Source organism: Pseudorca crassidens, chromosome 2 (genome assembly GCF_039906515.1).
Source record: "Pseudorca crassidens isolate mPseCra1 chromosome 2, mPseCra1.hap1, whole genome shotgun sequence".
Classification (NCBI taxonomy): domain Eukaryota; kingdom Metazoa; phylum Chordata; class Mammalia; order Artiodactyla; family Delphinidae; genus Pseudorca; species Pseudorca crassidens.
This window is the reverse complement of record NC_090297.1, coordinates 41579558-41594938: the sequence shown is the minus strand read 5'-3', so window position 1 is coordinate 41594938 and position 15381 is coordinate 41579558. Positions and strand designations below refer to the sequence as shown.

General features: G+C 43.3%; 1 protein-coding gene across 1 annotated transcript in view; it reads left to right on the top strand.

Annotated features, from left to right (window-relative positions):
• FAF1 (Fas associated factor 1) overlaps window positions 1-14201 on the top strand; it is a 493406-nt gene extending 479205 nt beyond the window's left edge. The window contains exon 19 of the mRNA XM_067726079.1: window positions 13942-14201. Coding sequence (XP_067582180.1) covers window positions 13942-14025 — 84 coding nt within the window. The 3' untranslated portion in view covers window positions 14026-14201. The remainder of the gene's footprint in view (window positions 1-13941) is intronic.
• Window positions 14202-15381: the final 1180 nt, after the last annotated feature.

Genomic DNA, 15381 nt, shown 5'->3' with positions numbered 1-15381 from the left:
TAAAACAAAACCATTGGCTTCCCCGTCCTACTGGCTTTATTTAAGATCATCTTCTCTCACTCCTTTTATATGAGAATGTCTCTGTCCCAGGCAGTTTATGGGGACTTAAGCTTTTATTTACTGTAGCTGGCAGCTCCTATAAGCTGGGGCTTTGATAATATTTCACATTTATTTATCTGAGCCAGAGCTTAGGATCAGGTGGCAGTTAAGTCACTTAAGGTTATTCAAATGCATTGAAAATGTTGCTTAATAATTCAGAACCAGTTTTCTCTGTTTAGAGTATTAAAGATTTTTTAAACCCTTCTAATTATCCAGTTCCGACAGCAGTTTAAATAGACAGGGAAAAATCTGTCCCTTCTGAAAGGGCAACTGATGCAAACTTATTTTCAGTCCCTATGTCTGTGCAGCAGGGCTGACCGAGGTAAGGGCCAGAGAGAGTCCAGAGCTAGAAGACTTGCCTGGGTGACGTGTTGATGGTATCACTGGCAGGCTCTGCCTGCCATAGGAGTGAGGCTACGGGAAGAGGTCTGGGGATATGGCTTCTTTTGACTTTGGGTTGGTGGAGGCTTTAGGGAGGAGTGGGGAGCCTCCACTCAGTCATTCAGTAGGTCAGTCTTTCAGCAAACATTTGTTGAATTCATACTGTTTCCAGCAGTATAGTAGGCCCTGGGGATAGATAGCCAATAAGACCTCATTTATGCCCTCGGAATTCAGTGTAACTGGAGAGACAGACTCAGACAATTGCAAAATAACATGAGAGACAGAACAGACAGATAACTCAGTATGAGACTGTAGCTGATCCTTTGGGGTAGGTCCCCAGAAATGGGTTGCCTTGCCTGGTCAAAGTATAGGAGTATTATTTTAACAAAGGACAAAGTTGGCATTGCCTGTGCCTGTTTTCCAGTTTAAACACTGACCTTGAGTCTGCCAGCAGACCTTTAAGCCACCTTGTCTGAGAAGCATAAGGGGAAGCAAAGGTATTAGTTAAGCAAATATGAATTGGCCACATGCAGGGCAGTGGAATAGGAATATGATGGAGAGACCACAGTGAACATGTATGGCCCCTTTGTCACAGGAGCCATGGCCCAGTGAATCAGAGAAGATGCTCTGTCACTTAGGCCTGGTTTGACGGGAGAAGTAGCAGTTGAGCTGAGCTTTGAAGGATGTGTAAGTTTTCAACAGGTAGAACTGGGCAGAAAGGACAGTCCAGTGGTGGAAACAACATAAGCAAAGGTTCAGAGAAGAGAAGCACAAGACATAAATGGGGAATAGCAAACTGCTCTGGTCAACTGGAGCATAAGGTCTTTGAGGGGATAGTATTTAGAGATCACAATAGTAAAGAATGTTGGGGCCAAGCCACCACCACCCTTTCAAGTTTAGGCCCAGATTTTACTTATTTGATTTTTTTTTCAAAAGAAAATAGAATAAATGTCTATTTTGTGACTTACTCCTAAAATGTTAATAAAGGCTTGCTCTGTATTTTTTGATGTTCCATGATGTACATTCTCTGGTTTGATCATTTTTTCAACAAGCACTTATGAGAGCATATAATGCACCAGATTCTTTGCTGGATGTTGGGGATACAGGAAACAGTCCTGCCTTTAAGCTATTCAGTCTTATCCAGGAGATGTTTGCATGATGACAGGCTGTGATGATGCTCATTGCAGGCCAATAAGGTGGTGCATCAGATGTCAACATCCTTGTTTAACAGACAAGGAAATTCAGAGGAGGAAAGGTGACTTTTTCATGATCACACAGTTGGTCAGAAATAGTATGCTAGGGTTAGGAGCCAGATGTGTGGTCGCTCAGAGGGTGCTTATTCCCTTCTCTCCTCCTCTACTCTGAGGCTTGACCTTCTGTGGACATCAGGACTGAACTGATAGGAAACAAGCATGAAGAAATTTCTGGCCAGGTAAAATGCATATCTCCAGCCACCCTCAAGTACCACTTTCTTAACATCTTCCCTCCTAAATACTTTTGTTTCTTATCACGGTACTTTTCCTTAAATCCACGAGTTTGGGAGCTGGTATAAGTTTGTCATAGTACAGACGTCCACTGGACCAACCTTCAAAGAAAACACCTGCTCTGTTCATGATTCCTGCCTTCCAGTTTCATAAGCTTTGGGTGGGTGAAATGTAATATCAAAATAGCTCAGAGAGAGCCTTGGTAACATTTAAGATATTGAACGTGCTGCATCTGGTAACTAGAAAATTTAATGATCTCCTGCTGTTTTGGTAATTGGATAAGTAAATACATCAGAATAAATCACACCAGCAAGTCTTTTGTATGTCGTTAGGGACTCAGCTCTTTTAACTCCTGTTCAAAGCTCCAGCTCTTGAGCGGTGTTTACGTTCAGAGTTACGCACGCACCAGCTCACATGGCCCTGCTTGAGTATTAAAATGCATTCAAAATGCTTACTTTCTCCCCAGCTACTCTGCCTGAAGAGTACATCTAGTATGCCATTCCAGATCTCTCTGAAGCCAGGGAGAAAGGTTGTTTCCAGAAGTTTAAACTAAACATAATAAGGCATTTTAGCCCTTCACAATCTCTCTCCAAACTGTCTTTCTGGCCATGTCTTCCACTACAGATGTGTTATGAGCCTAGCCAGAAACACCACCCATTTACAAATTGGGGGAAATGAGGTCAAAGCAAAAAGGAATTATCCCGTTGTAGTAAGGAATCATGTCAGAGTTTTAAGTAGGAGAGAGGCAGGCTGAGATACTTTGTTCAACTCTCTCTCGAGTAGCAGGAGAGACCCAGAGAGAAATGATGTTAGAGCTTATTGGGTGTTGAATGATGTTGTCATTACAGATGAGAAATTTGGGTCTTCTGGAGGGTGAATCACTTGCTCAGGAGTATTCATGCAGAGCCAAGATTCAAAATCCACCAGAACTTTTTCTTACTGCCTCCCTAATTAGCATTTAATCCATGTCTACTGGTGATCTGGGGCAAACAATAATCAGGGTTTCTCAGAGGCTTTTTAAGCTGAAGTAGCAGTTCTAAGCTGACCGGTTAACAGGTTTCTCTCCTTTCATTTGTCTCTTAGTGTCCTGTTCCAAACACAATGGTTAGTGTTGTGGACCAATCTTTTAACAGAGGTGTCCTCAGAGCCTTTTATACAAGAGCCCAGCTACCTTCCATGATACCAGCCTCTGAAAGTGAGGCATGTCCCCTCGATCATTGCTTCCCAGCCTGTGTCAGATCATCACACACACTGAAAATGTTTGTGTGCGTCATTGGAGTAATCATACCAGGTTGCTCAGGGTCAGAGGCAGCTCAGCCCTGAGGATTCTGGCTGCTTTGAGGGATGAGACCAGTATCGTGGTACACCTGTAAGTGGCACACCACTAGGGCTGATCTGCACTAGATTTCTGTTGCCACACTCCAGAATCCTCACTCATGATTTGCCTATAACCTGTTTATTAAGCTTTCAGAAACAGTGAGCTTGCAAACCACTCTGCAAAGCAGGACTTCCTCTTAGTTACTTGAAATTGTGTCTTCCAGAGCCCAAGAGGGACAGGACTTCGATCTTCTTGTGTTTCTAGACTAAAGAGGCTTTCCGCCCGACCCTACCCTTCTTGGTAGAAGTCCCTCTGTTCCCTCTGGGCCTTCCCCACTAACATAGTTTAATAGTATAGTGACCAGGCTGCTCTCGCCTTATGAGATGGACTGTATTCTACCGTTGGAATATGTGTCTCTCTCAATAAACCTGCTTTCACTTTAAAAAAAAAACTCGTATAGTGACCAAAACCACCATCAGGGATACCAGTGCAAGGAAAGCGTCACATTTTTTGTTTGGTGCCTAGGATCTCCCTGACAATGTGCCAAGTTTGAGGCCATTGTGACATTAGCAACACTTTAGAATTGGTATCCTCATTTAACAGCCCATCTAAAGGCACAGGCTGGGAATGAAGACTCCACATTTGGTCCCAGATCTGCCATGAGTGCTGAGAAACATTGGGTAAGTTCTTTCCACTCACTGGGCTTTTCTTTCCCCATCTGTTACAGAGATGACCTCTAAAGACCCCTCTAGCTCTAACAATCACTAGGTCTGTGATAATTGAAGAGCTAGATGAGTGAAATTTCCCCAAATGCCTGAGGTAGTAATATACTTTGTTGTGGGGAGGTATATGCTTCAGTTACATGAAGGGATAGTCTTTCCAAGCAAGAGACTTAGAATAAATAGTCTAGTGTATGACTACAGTACTAAAAGTATCTAGTGTGGTGGTTAAGAAAACAGACTTTGGAGCCAGACCTAGTTTTAAATCCTTGCTCTGTCACTTCCTGCCTGTGCAATCTTAGGCAGGTTATATAATCTCTCTGAGCTTCTAGTCCTCATTTTTAAAGTGGAGGTAATAGTACCTCCCTCATAGGGTTGTGTAGTACTTATAAAATACTTGGAACAGTTAGCACCTAGTAAGCTCCTAATAAATGTTTTGGTTTTTTAAAAAAAATTATTTATTTTTGGCTGTGTTGGGTCTTTGTTGCTGCGTGCAGTCTTTCTCTAGTTGTGGGAGCGGGGGCTACTCTTCTTTGTGGTGCTCAGGCTTCTCATTGCTGTGGCTTCTCTTGTTGTGGAGCACAGGCTCTAGGTATGCGCACTTCAGTAGTTGTGGTGTGTGGGCTCAGTAGTTGTGGCTCACGGGCTCTAGAGCACAGGCTCAGTAGTTTTGGCACACAGGCTTAGTTGCTCCGTGGCATGTGGGATCTTCCCGGACCAGGGCTTGAACCCGTGTCCCCTGCATTGGCAGGCAGATTCTTAAGCACTGCACCACCAGGGAAGTCGGTTTGTTCTTTTTTAAAGTAACAATTTTTTTTTCTTTACTTTTCTGGCTGCATAGGGTCTTAGTTGCGGCACACGGGATCTTCATTGAGGCATGCGAGCTCAGTAGTTGTGGCGCACGGGCTTAGTTGCCCCGCGACGTGTGGGATCGTACTTCCCTGACCAGGGATCAAACCCACATTCCCTGCATTGGAAGGCGGATTCTTTACCACTGGACCACCAAGGAAGTCCCCCCAGTAAATGTTAACTGTTGTTATCATTATTATAATATGATAAAACAAAGAACAGATAGGGCAGCCTACGCCTTAGTTTTCTCTCCCTTTGTTCTTCCTTTAACTTTTCTTTCATTCTCCCTTCTTCCCAACTAAAAAAGTCAAGGAAAGGGATTTTCCTGGTGGCGCAGTGGTTAAGAATCCTCCTGCCAATGCAGGGGACATGGGTTCGATCCCTGGTCCGGGAAGATCCCACATGCTGCAGAGCAACTAAGCCCATGCACCACAGCTACTGAGCCTGCGAGCCACAACTACTGAAGCCCGCACACCTAGAGCCTGAGCTCCGCAACAAGAAGCCACCTCCATGAGAAGCACCCCGCGCACCGCAAAGAAGAGTAGCCCCCGCTCGCCAGAACTAGAGAGAGCCTATGTGCAGCAATGAAGACCAAACACAGTCAATAAATAAATTAATTAAATTAATAAACTCAATTTTAAAATTAAAAAAAATTAAAAAGTCAAGGAAAGAAAATGTCGTAGAGGCATCCTGTGCTTTGCAGCCACAGAAGACCCACCCAACCTCACTTTCTAGCACCCTAGCTGTTCTACCACACTTCAATAATGGAAAGAATAGCATGTGACACTGTTTCCTGGAAACCCTCACCCCAGTGCCACTGCTTGTCTGTGATCCAATGAGGCAGATTGGTCCAGAAACTGCACCAGAAGCTGGGATGTAAATAAGCCAGAGTGTAGTCCCATAATGGGACCCTTCCAGATTGGAAGTTCTTTTTGGGGTTGCATTACACCTGAAGCAAATGTAGAGGAGAAGTTGGTAGGAGCTACAACTGGTGTTGTGGATAATGATGATGATCAATCCCTTATGTTCGCAAAAGACTTTACAGTTACCATAGCCTTTTCACACCCTGATCAGCACACGACCAGCAGGTTGGCTCTTAAGTTCTCCCTCTGATACTTTGTGGGTGTAACTGCCCTCTTTAAGGATTCCCAGCTCATCAAAAGGTGTTTAAAGAAAATGGACAATTAGCTATTAGAACCAAGTTGACAGTAACGAAAATTAGCCTATGTTCCTGTGGGGAACAGCAAATCCTGTGCCACAACAGGGACATGAGCCAGGACAGCCACAGAATGCCTGCTTTCTTTATGGCCAAGGGAAAGCCTTTTAGTCACATTAACTGTCCCCCGTTTAGAAGTAGGATCAGAGGTTAAGAGGCAGTGAAGGGCAGTGCATCAGATACAGGCTAAACGCTACAAACCTGGGTGCAAATTCCAGAATTATCTTTCCTACCTACCTACTTGGGCAAGTCCCTTAACCATTTTTGACCTCAGAAAATTCATCTATAAAATGAGAATAGGGGCTTCCCTGGTGGCGCAGTGGTTGAGAGTCCGCCTGCCGATGCAGGGGACACGGGTTCGTGCCCCGGTCTGGGAAGATCCCACATGCCGCGGAGCGGCTGGACCCGTGAGCCATGGCCGCTGAGCCTGCGCGTCTGGAGCCTGTGCTCCGCAACGGGAGAGGCCACAGCACTAAGAGGCCCGCGTACCGCCAAAAAAAAAAAAAAAAAGAGAATAATAGGAGTACTTATCTCATAGGATTCTTGTGACCATTTAATTAGGTAATATATAGAACAACTAGTATAGTTCCTGGCACTTATAAAATTCCAAACAAATGGCAACTTTTTTGGTAATGATGACATTAACAATTATTTTTTAAACTTGTAATATTTAATATGCATGTTTTATAACAAAATATGTTACTCATAGCTTACCAAAAAGATTAGTTGTTCTCCCAAGTTTAAAGTAAATGCTAATTTTGAACAAAACCAAGGGCAGATATATTCAGCTTTACTATAATACGGGAATTTACATATGCAGGCTTTGTGCTGCCTCATAGAGTAGAAGGAGCTCAGGATTTGAGTGAGGAGACCTGAGCTCCACCAATTTCTAGCTGTATGACCACGTGTGATTAATGGCCCTATTTGAGTTTTGGTGTTCTCATCTGCAGAAATGAGGATCAATTAGTCCAATCTCTTAGGATAGCTCTAAGGTTTAGATAATATATGTGAGAGTACTTTGAAAGCTTGTTAGCACTGAATAATATTTCATTGTCTGGATGTTCCAGTTTACTTATCCATTCACTTACTGCAGGACATCTTGGTCGCTTCCAAGTTTTGGCAGTTGTGAATAAAGGTGCTTATTAAACATCTGTGTGCAGGTTTTGTTGTGGACCTTAGATTTTCAGCTTCTTTGGGTGAATACCAAGGAGTGCGATTACCAAATTATGTAGTAAAATTATGGTTAATTTGGTAAGAAACCACCAAAGTGTCTTCCAAAGTGGCTATGCCATTTTGCATTCCCACTAGCAATATATGAGTGTCAGCATTTGGTGTTGTCAGTGTTCTGGATTTTGGCCATTCTTATAGGTGTGTGGTGGTATCTCATTGTTGTTTCAATTTGCATTTCCCTGATGGCATATGATGTGGAGGAGCATCTTTTCATATGTTCATTTGCCATCTGTAGATCCTCTTTAATGAGGTGTCTTTAAGGTCTTCAGCCCATTTTTTAATTGGGTTGTTCATTTTCTTATTGTTGAGTTTTAGAGTTCTTTGTGTATATATATATTTTTTTCCTTTTTTCAATATTTATTTATTTATTTATTTCTGGGTGTGTTGGGTCTTCGTTGCTGCGTGCAGGCTTTCTCCAGTTGTGGCGAGCAGGGGCTACTCTTCATTGCGGTGCGCAGGCTTCTCATTCTGGTAGCTTCTCTTGTTGCGGAGCATGGGCTCTAGGTATGCAGGCTTCAGTAGTTGTGGCACAAGGGCTTCAGTAGTTGTGGCTCACGGGCTCTAGAGCATAGGCTCAGTAGCTGTGGCTCACGGGCTCTAAAGCGCAGGCTCAGTAGTTGTGTCGCACGGGCTTAGTTGCTCCTCAGCATGTGGGATCTTCCCAGACCAGGGATCAAACCCGTGTCTCCTGCATTGGCAGGTGAATTCTTAACCACTGAGCCACCAGGGAAGTCCCTTTGTATATTTTGGATAATAGCTCTTTATCAGGTGTGTCTTTTGCAAATATTTTCCCCCGGTCTGTGTCTTGTCTTCTCATTCTCCTGACAGTTTCTTTGGCAAAGTTTTTAATTTTAATGAAGTTTAGCTTATCAATTATTTCTTTCATGAATTGTGCCTTTGGTGTTGTATCCAAAAAGCCATCACCTTACCCAAGGTCATCTATATTTTCTCCTGTGTTATCTTCTAGGAATTTTATAGATTTGTGTTTTACATTTAAGTCTACAATCCATTTCGAGTTAATTTTTGTGAAGGCTGTAAGGTCTGCGCATCTAGATTCATTTTTTTGCATGCAGATGTTCAATTCCAAAATCAATTGTTGAACCTAGCATTTTTTCTAAATGTGAAAATATTAGATCTAGACTTTCCTTTATTCAATTTCAAAATAAAAGCTTACCTTAGCAAAATTAAATAAAATAAAAAGGATTGATAATAATACCGACCCTACAAGATTTTGATTTAATGTTTGTGTAAATATGAACTATAAAGTACTATTCATATATTGCTGCTACTGTTATTTTTAGTATTACTCAGCTCCTGCCCTCAAGTAGCTCCCAGCCTAGTAGTAGTGTTATATTTATGCTCAGGTATTTTTTTTTAAGTGAGAAGCAGAATAGTGTGACTAGAAGGAACCCCAAAACAGAAGTCAGAAACGGGTAGAATACTGAACTTATCAACTGTGTGATCAGGGCCAAGTCACTTGACCTCTCTGAGCCTCAGGTTGCCCACTTGTGAAATGAAGGGGTTGGACTATATGGGATTCAAGGAGCTTTCCCACCCTAACATTCTGGGACTCACTCAGAGTGAGTGGCCTAAGAATGAGAATCTGTCACATTGATTAACATTTTTCTCAGCAGCAATGTTATACTTTTTCAGGGAAAAAAACAAAACTGAAGCCCAGGGAAATAATAGAAGTACGATGTACATGAAAAGTTCGAACTGCTGAGAAAAGGGACCTAGAAAAGAACAACTCTCTTTGGCAAAGAACATGTCCCGTTTTTGTTAACACAGACAAGTTTCACAAAGCCAATTTACTAAAATACTTAGGTTTCCTAAGTATCATATAACGAATAAAATGTCAAGAAGGTTGACTTTCCTTTTCTAACATAGACAAAGTTAGGCCATACCTCTTATCTGAGAATGCCCCTCCTCCCCACCAGGGAGTCCCAAAGGGTGGGTTTCTCTGTTGATTTAGAAAGTCAATAATTCAGTAAAATCCCAAGTAAATGGCAGAACATAAGCTCAGATTGCGTTTCTGTATTCGTATTTTATAAACATTTCAGGATTTTTTCCTTGACCCTTGACCTTTTGCCATTCTTAAAGTGAAGATCTTATGTCGCAGAAGCTTGCTTAGAAAACAGCCTCAGGGTCATCTCATCCAACTTCTTTCTCTGTGTGGACTCTACTCTTAGCAGCACCTCTGGCAAAATAGTCCAGTAGTTAAACATGGATTCCAAAGCTAGATTGCTATGATTCACATTCTGGCTCTACACTTAACAACTTTGAGACCTTGAGCAAGTTTTTAATTTGTTCCGTGGTTCAGTTTCCTCATCTATAAAATGGGAATAATAATTATACCTACATCAGAGGATTATTATGAAAATTAAATTCTTTTATAAATGTTAAGTGCTTGGAATATGCCTGGTACAAATTAAATTCTCAATAAATGTTAGCTTTATCATCATGATCTTCCACAAATAAGCCCCTATTTGAATGCTTCTAAGGACAGCAGAGAGTGCCCTCACCTCTCCCCTCCCTACCCCTTTATTTGCCCAAGGTAGCCTGTCAACATGTAGGCCAGAAGCATTCTGGTTATCATGAGCTTTGGAATCAGATGGACTTGAGTTTTAAACCTTATTCTATCTGCAACCTTGAGCAAGATAACCCATGGTATCTTCAGCTTTAAAATGGCAATAATACATACTTTGTTCGGCTGTTTTGAGGACTAGTTAAGGTATTTTATATAAAGTACTTAGCATGGTTCCAGCTACACGGAGGCACTAAATACAACTGGCCCTTGAACAACATGGATTTGAACTATGCAGGTCCGCTTACATGTGGATTTTTTTCAGTAATAAATACTACAGTACTACACCATTCGTAGTTGGTTGAATCTTGGATGTGGAACCCCACGTACAGAGGAACCACCAATTTGGAGGAACTGCATATATGGAGGGCTGACTATAAGTTATATGTGATTTTCAATTGCTTGGAGGGGTGGTGCCCCTAACCCCCAGGTTGTTCATGGGTCAACTGTAATTGATGGTTGCTACCATGATGATGATGACGAAGAAGAACAAAAAGAAAATACAAGACAGGAGGGGAAGGAAGAAAGGTAAAAGAAAGAGAAGTAGTAGCCACACCAGCAGCTGCTGCTTTGTGAAAACGTTTTTTCTGACCAGCTGAGTTCTGCTCCCCTACAATTTTACCTCACCAGTCTCAGCTCTACCCACTGGAACTGCAGTAGGTAGAGGACTGCAGGACTCGGCCTACCTGTCCTACTTGCCAGCCCTTCAAACATTCAAAGAGGACTGACACAGCCCTCTCCCTGCCCCTATAGCAGCAGTGTCCTCTCTCAGGAAGACATATCCCATTTTTCAGATGTGTCTTAGAAAACATGGTTTTTAACCATGTTTTTAACCTCCTAACAGGAGGTCCCTCCTGGCACACTCCCCATCCTTCCTAAATGGGGCCCAGAACACTGCAGGATCGTTTCACAATATGGCCACTCACAATATAGTGTCCTGCATCTCCCTAGGTTCCCTACAGTCTCTCTGTTCACTCCAGGCAGATGAGAATGGAAACAAAAATTGTCCTTGTTCACTTTAAATTTCTGTCTGAAATGACCTTCAAAGAAAAAAATTGCTTGTGATACGAGGCACCAGAGGGAGCAGCCCCAACAAAGCCATCTTTAATGTGAAGCAGCCCATTGATGGCACAGCCCCACTGAAGCTATAGAAGGGGGTCTCCAGATACTGAGACATTACCCTATTGGGGAAAAGGGAGCCCTTCTGCTAAGCAGCAAGATGGAAATAGGAGAGACAGCCTAGTGCAGGCCTGGGCTCCCGGAGACTTTGGGGAAGGAAAGAGCTCCAGCTGAAGTTAGACAGACTAGGGCCCTGCCCAAGGCAACACTCCAGCCAGTAATGGCTGCTACCAGCTGAGCACTTACTGGTTCAGTCTCTGTACCAGAGCCTTCATCAACATTATTCCATTTAACTAGCAGAACCTTTAAAAGAGAAACTGATTATTCCCATCTTACAGGTGGGAAAACTGAGGCTCTCAGGTTGTATTACCTCATCAAGGTCATATAGGTAGTAAGTAACAGAGCTAGAGTTTAAATCTTAGTTGCTTCACTCTTTTTTACTATCAGTATTATACCTTATAGACAGACCCTCACTAACTATGTGGCCTTAAACAAGTGGCAACCATGCTGAGCCTCAATTTTGTCAACGTTGCATGGTTGCTTAGGGATTAAATGAAATAACATATTTAAAGTACCTGGCATGTAATAGGTGTCCAAGAAATTCTAGTTTTCTCCTTCTCAAGTCCCAGCTCTCCCACTTAAAGTGACTGGGGAAAATCACTTAACTTTTCTCAGACACAGTGAAAACTGGATGTGTTTTCTGAACATCTAACCTTGCATATTGACAACATGGCAACAAGGCTCCAACCTGCCAACATCTTTTGCTTCCTATCATATCTTTTTGCCAGTATGCACAGCTCTGGCAGTATGATTTTGGTTTCTCCCAGCAAACATCATATTTACGAACCACAAATAACAAAGTAGAAGATGCCGGAAGAGCTCTGGCATGTTAATTAAGAACAATAGCAGAAGCAGCTGGGCAGAAAATGCCAATGAGTCAGAAGCAGAGGCAGCGTAGCTCTGTTTGTTGACAGAAGCCAGCAGAGTGTTGTATGTTAATTGGGGAAGTGGGTAAACATTTGCCAACAGCTTGCCCCCGGGTGCATTGGAAAACAGACAGCAGGCTAGGCCCTCCCCACCACCTTGCCTGCCCATCTGCCCAGAGCCCAAGAGATACCAGGAGAGCAGCCTTGCTATGGGTTCCTTATAAGCACAGAGGTTTCTGGAGGCAGATGTATCTCCTTAATGACCCTCCTGGGCATACCAGGTTTCCATCTGGATACAGTCAAAGATAGTGTTCCTCCTTCAGCTCGCCAGCCTGCCTGTGACACTCAGGCCCCTCCCCATCCGCCTGGAGAAGACAGTGGAGCCATCTCATTAGGTGTGGCTTGAGTTGAGCAGAGGACAAGATTGTCCATCTCAGGTGCTATAGTCTCTGCCCAGGGGCCCTGAGCTCCTGTACATGTCTGACAGAGCAGACTGCCTGGCCTCCCATCATGCACACTTGGAGCTGTCCATTTATCTGTGTGTCTGTTGTCCATCCTTACAGTTGCTCACATACACGGGCGCCCTCATTGAACACCTACTCTGTGCCAGACCCTGTGCTAATTATTTATTTTTTCTCACTTAATCCTCACATCAGTCCTACAAGGTTGATACCAACTCCAAAGCCACAAAGCTAATAGCCAGCACAGCTGTGATTTAAACCAGAATCTTTCTGGTTCCAAAGCCCGTTGTCCTAGTATTTCTCAGCTTTTTAAAATTTGTGTTCCCTTTAGGAAATTTTTGGGTTTTTTTCTCTCACTCTCAGATTTAGAAAACCTCCACATCACATCCTTGCCCCTGACCTAGGAGGCCATAAACCTAATGTAGGGTTCCTATATGATTAACATATCCCAAATGAGCCAAGAAGATTTTGTCTAGCTTTATTCTCTCTATAGTTCATATTATAAAATAATCATTTTTCTATTTCTAAAATATAAAGTCATATTATGAACTTGACTCATTTTTTGGAACTAAATATCTTCACCACCATCAACAAGGAGACTGTGATATGCCTCCCTAGGGAGCCTCTCCTCAGCAGGGGAGATACTCATCTTTGGGCACGGCGGGATGGGCACTCTCTAGTTTACTACAGGTATGTTTAGTGGAAGATCAGCCCCCAAAGCTTAGCTCTTTCCCACCAAGCAGAAAAGGCCCTCCCCGCTGTCAGGAGTTAACCAAACACGGGTCCCCAGCAATGCCAGTGAGTTGTTTGGTAACCAGTACCCTTTCCTAAGACCCTCCTGTTCTGCTGGCCAAGCTGAGCTGTACAGGAAGCAGTGGGCCTCCACCTGCCCTGAGGTCAAATGCTAGTTCTTCCACTAAACTATGAGACTTGACCTCTCTGAGCCCTGGTTTCCTCGGTTATAAAATGAGAGTAACAGGACTTGGTGGCGCAGTGGTTAAGAATCCGCCTGCCAATGCAAGGGACACGGGTTCGAGCCCTGGTCTGGGAAGACCCCACATGCCGCGGAGCAACTAAGCCTGTGTACCACAACTACTGAGCCTGCGCTCTAGAGCCTGTGAGCCACAACTACTGAGCCCGAGTGCCACACTACTGAAGCCCGCACACCTAGAGCCTGTGCTCCACAACAAGAGAAGCCACCACAATGAGAAGCCCGCGCCCCACAACAAAGAGTAGCCCCCACTCGCCACAACTAGAGAAAGCCGGCGTGCAGCAACGAAGACCCAACGCGGCCATAAATAAATAAATAAATAAAAATTTTAAAAGCTTATTAAAAAACAGTAAAAAGATATAAATTAAGATTTTTCTAAAAAACTGGGAGTAACAACATCTACCTCACAGGTTATTTTGAGGATCAAATGAGATAAGAGATGTGAAAATGCTCGTGCCTGTGCAAAGTAGGCTCAAAATCAATGTGCAGGATAAGATCTGAATGCCACGAGAGAAAATAGTGCTTCTACCAGTCTTTTTGAGTATGTGTTTTCTTTCTTTTTAGGTAACCCAGCTGGACCCAAATAAATCATTATTGGAGGTAAAGTTGTTCCCTCAAGAAACCCTTTTCCTTGAAGCAAAAGAGTAAACATGGCCCAGCAGTGGAACCAGCCGTTCCTTGACAAGCCAGAGGCCTGCATCAGGAGAAGGGCACCTCGCCAAGCCACCTACACGCTCGTCTCACTCAATTCAGTGTCACACTTCTGCCTCTTGCAAGATTGCTGGAAAAAAGTAATAATAAACATAGCTACTTAACATTTCCCATCCACGAGTATATGTTCCCAACCCTCATTGTAGAGAACTATAGCTCTGCCTCTCTTACCCCCTTCACCTCGCCCTCGTTCAGTGACTAATGCGCTGCTGAAGTGTGAGTGATCATGAAGTAGGATTTTTACCTCTCCAGTGCCCATCTTCCCCACAGTGTCTGGGACAGTTCTGTCTGACCTGTGACACCAAGCTGCTCTGTATTTGATGTGTCTCATTGAGCCAGGGCTCCTACACCTCTGCCTTTTTCTTTTCATGACTGAATTTCTACTTTGTCACCTAATTTTAAGAGGCAGGAGGAAAAGGTCAAATGGGACTTCTTGGCATGGAGATTAAACATTGTTGTAGGAAAAAAAGATATCATTTTTGTTGATACTTCCTGACTTCTTTACTAAGACGTAAGGTTGTGTTTGAGGACTGCATTTGACATGTATGCAAGATATTCATTTACTGCTCCTGCCTTGGGTCCCCAGGTTCCATCCAGGAGGTATATGCTGTTCCATTACAGTGTAAGAAACTATTTAAGCTTGCAATGTGAATGTTGAGATAGTGTGAAGAGGACCAGTACCAGGACTTCAGTATCTGGCCCAGCTGCAGAAAGCTGCTGTTAGGTTTGCATTTGGGCAGTTAGAACCTCATGGATACCAGCTCCCAGGTTGCTCGTCCATCAGTGTACACTGAACACAGCTCTCTCCTGCTTTCTGCTCCCATCACGCATTTGGACCTTGTCACTGGGTGCTTTAAGCACCTTGACTGTCACCAAAATCTGATCAGCCACCCCATGGACTCAGCCCAGCTGTCATAAGGAACTGGTTCCACTATTTCATCCTTGTAATGTTTCAGTATTAGATGGTAGACTCCCATCTCAAATGAAAGGGATCTCATTCTATGGCTGAAAATTCTGACTTCATATATTTAAGAGAGCAAACTTAGGGGCTTAGCTCAGAAGACACGTGTTGCCTGAACTTGCATATAATAATTTGGGATGATTTAGTAAATGTGGATTCTTGTTAATCTATGGATTTGGGCTTCAGAGTTTAGTTCATGGAAGCACTGTTTATACCTTCACCGCCAATGAGTTCTTTTCAGTCTTGAAATGTTTCTCCGTATCTGTTTTTGTGTCCCCTGTGGTCTCTATCCTAGGGTTTGGGATCCTGATTTAACATTTTGTACTTGTCCA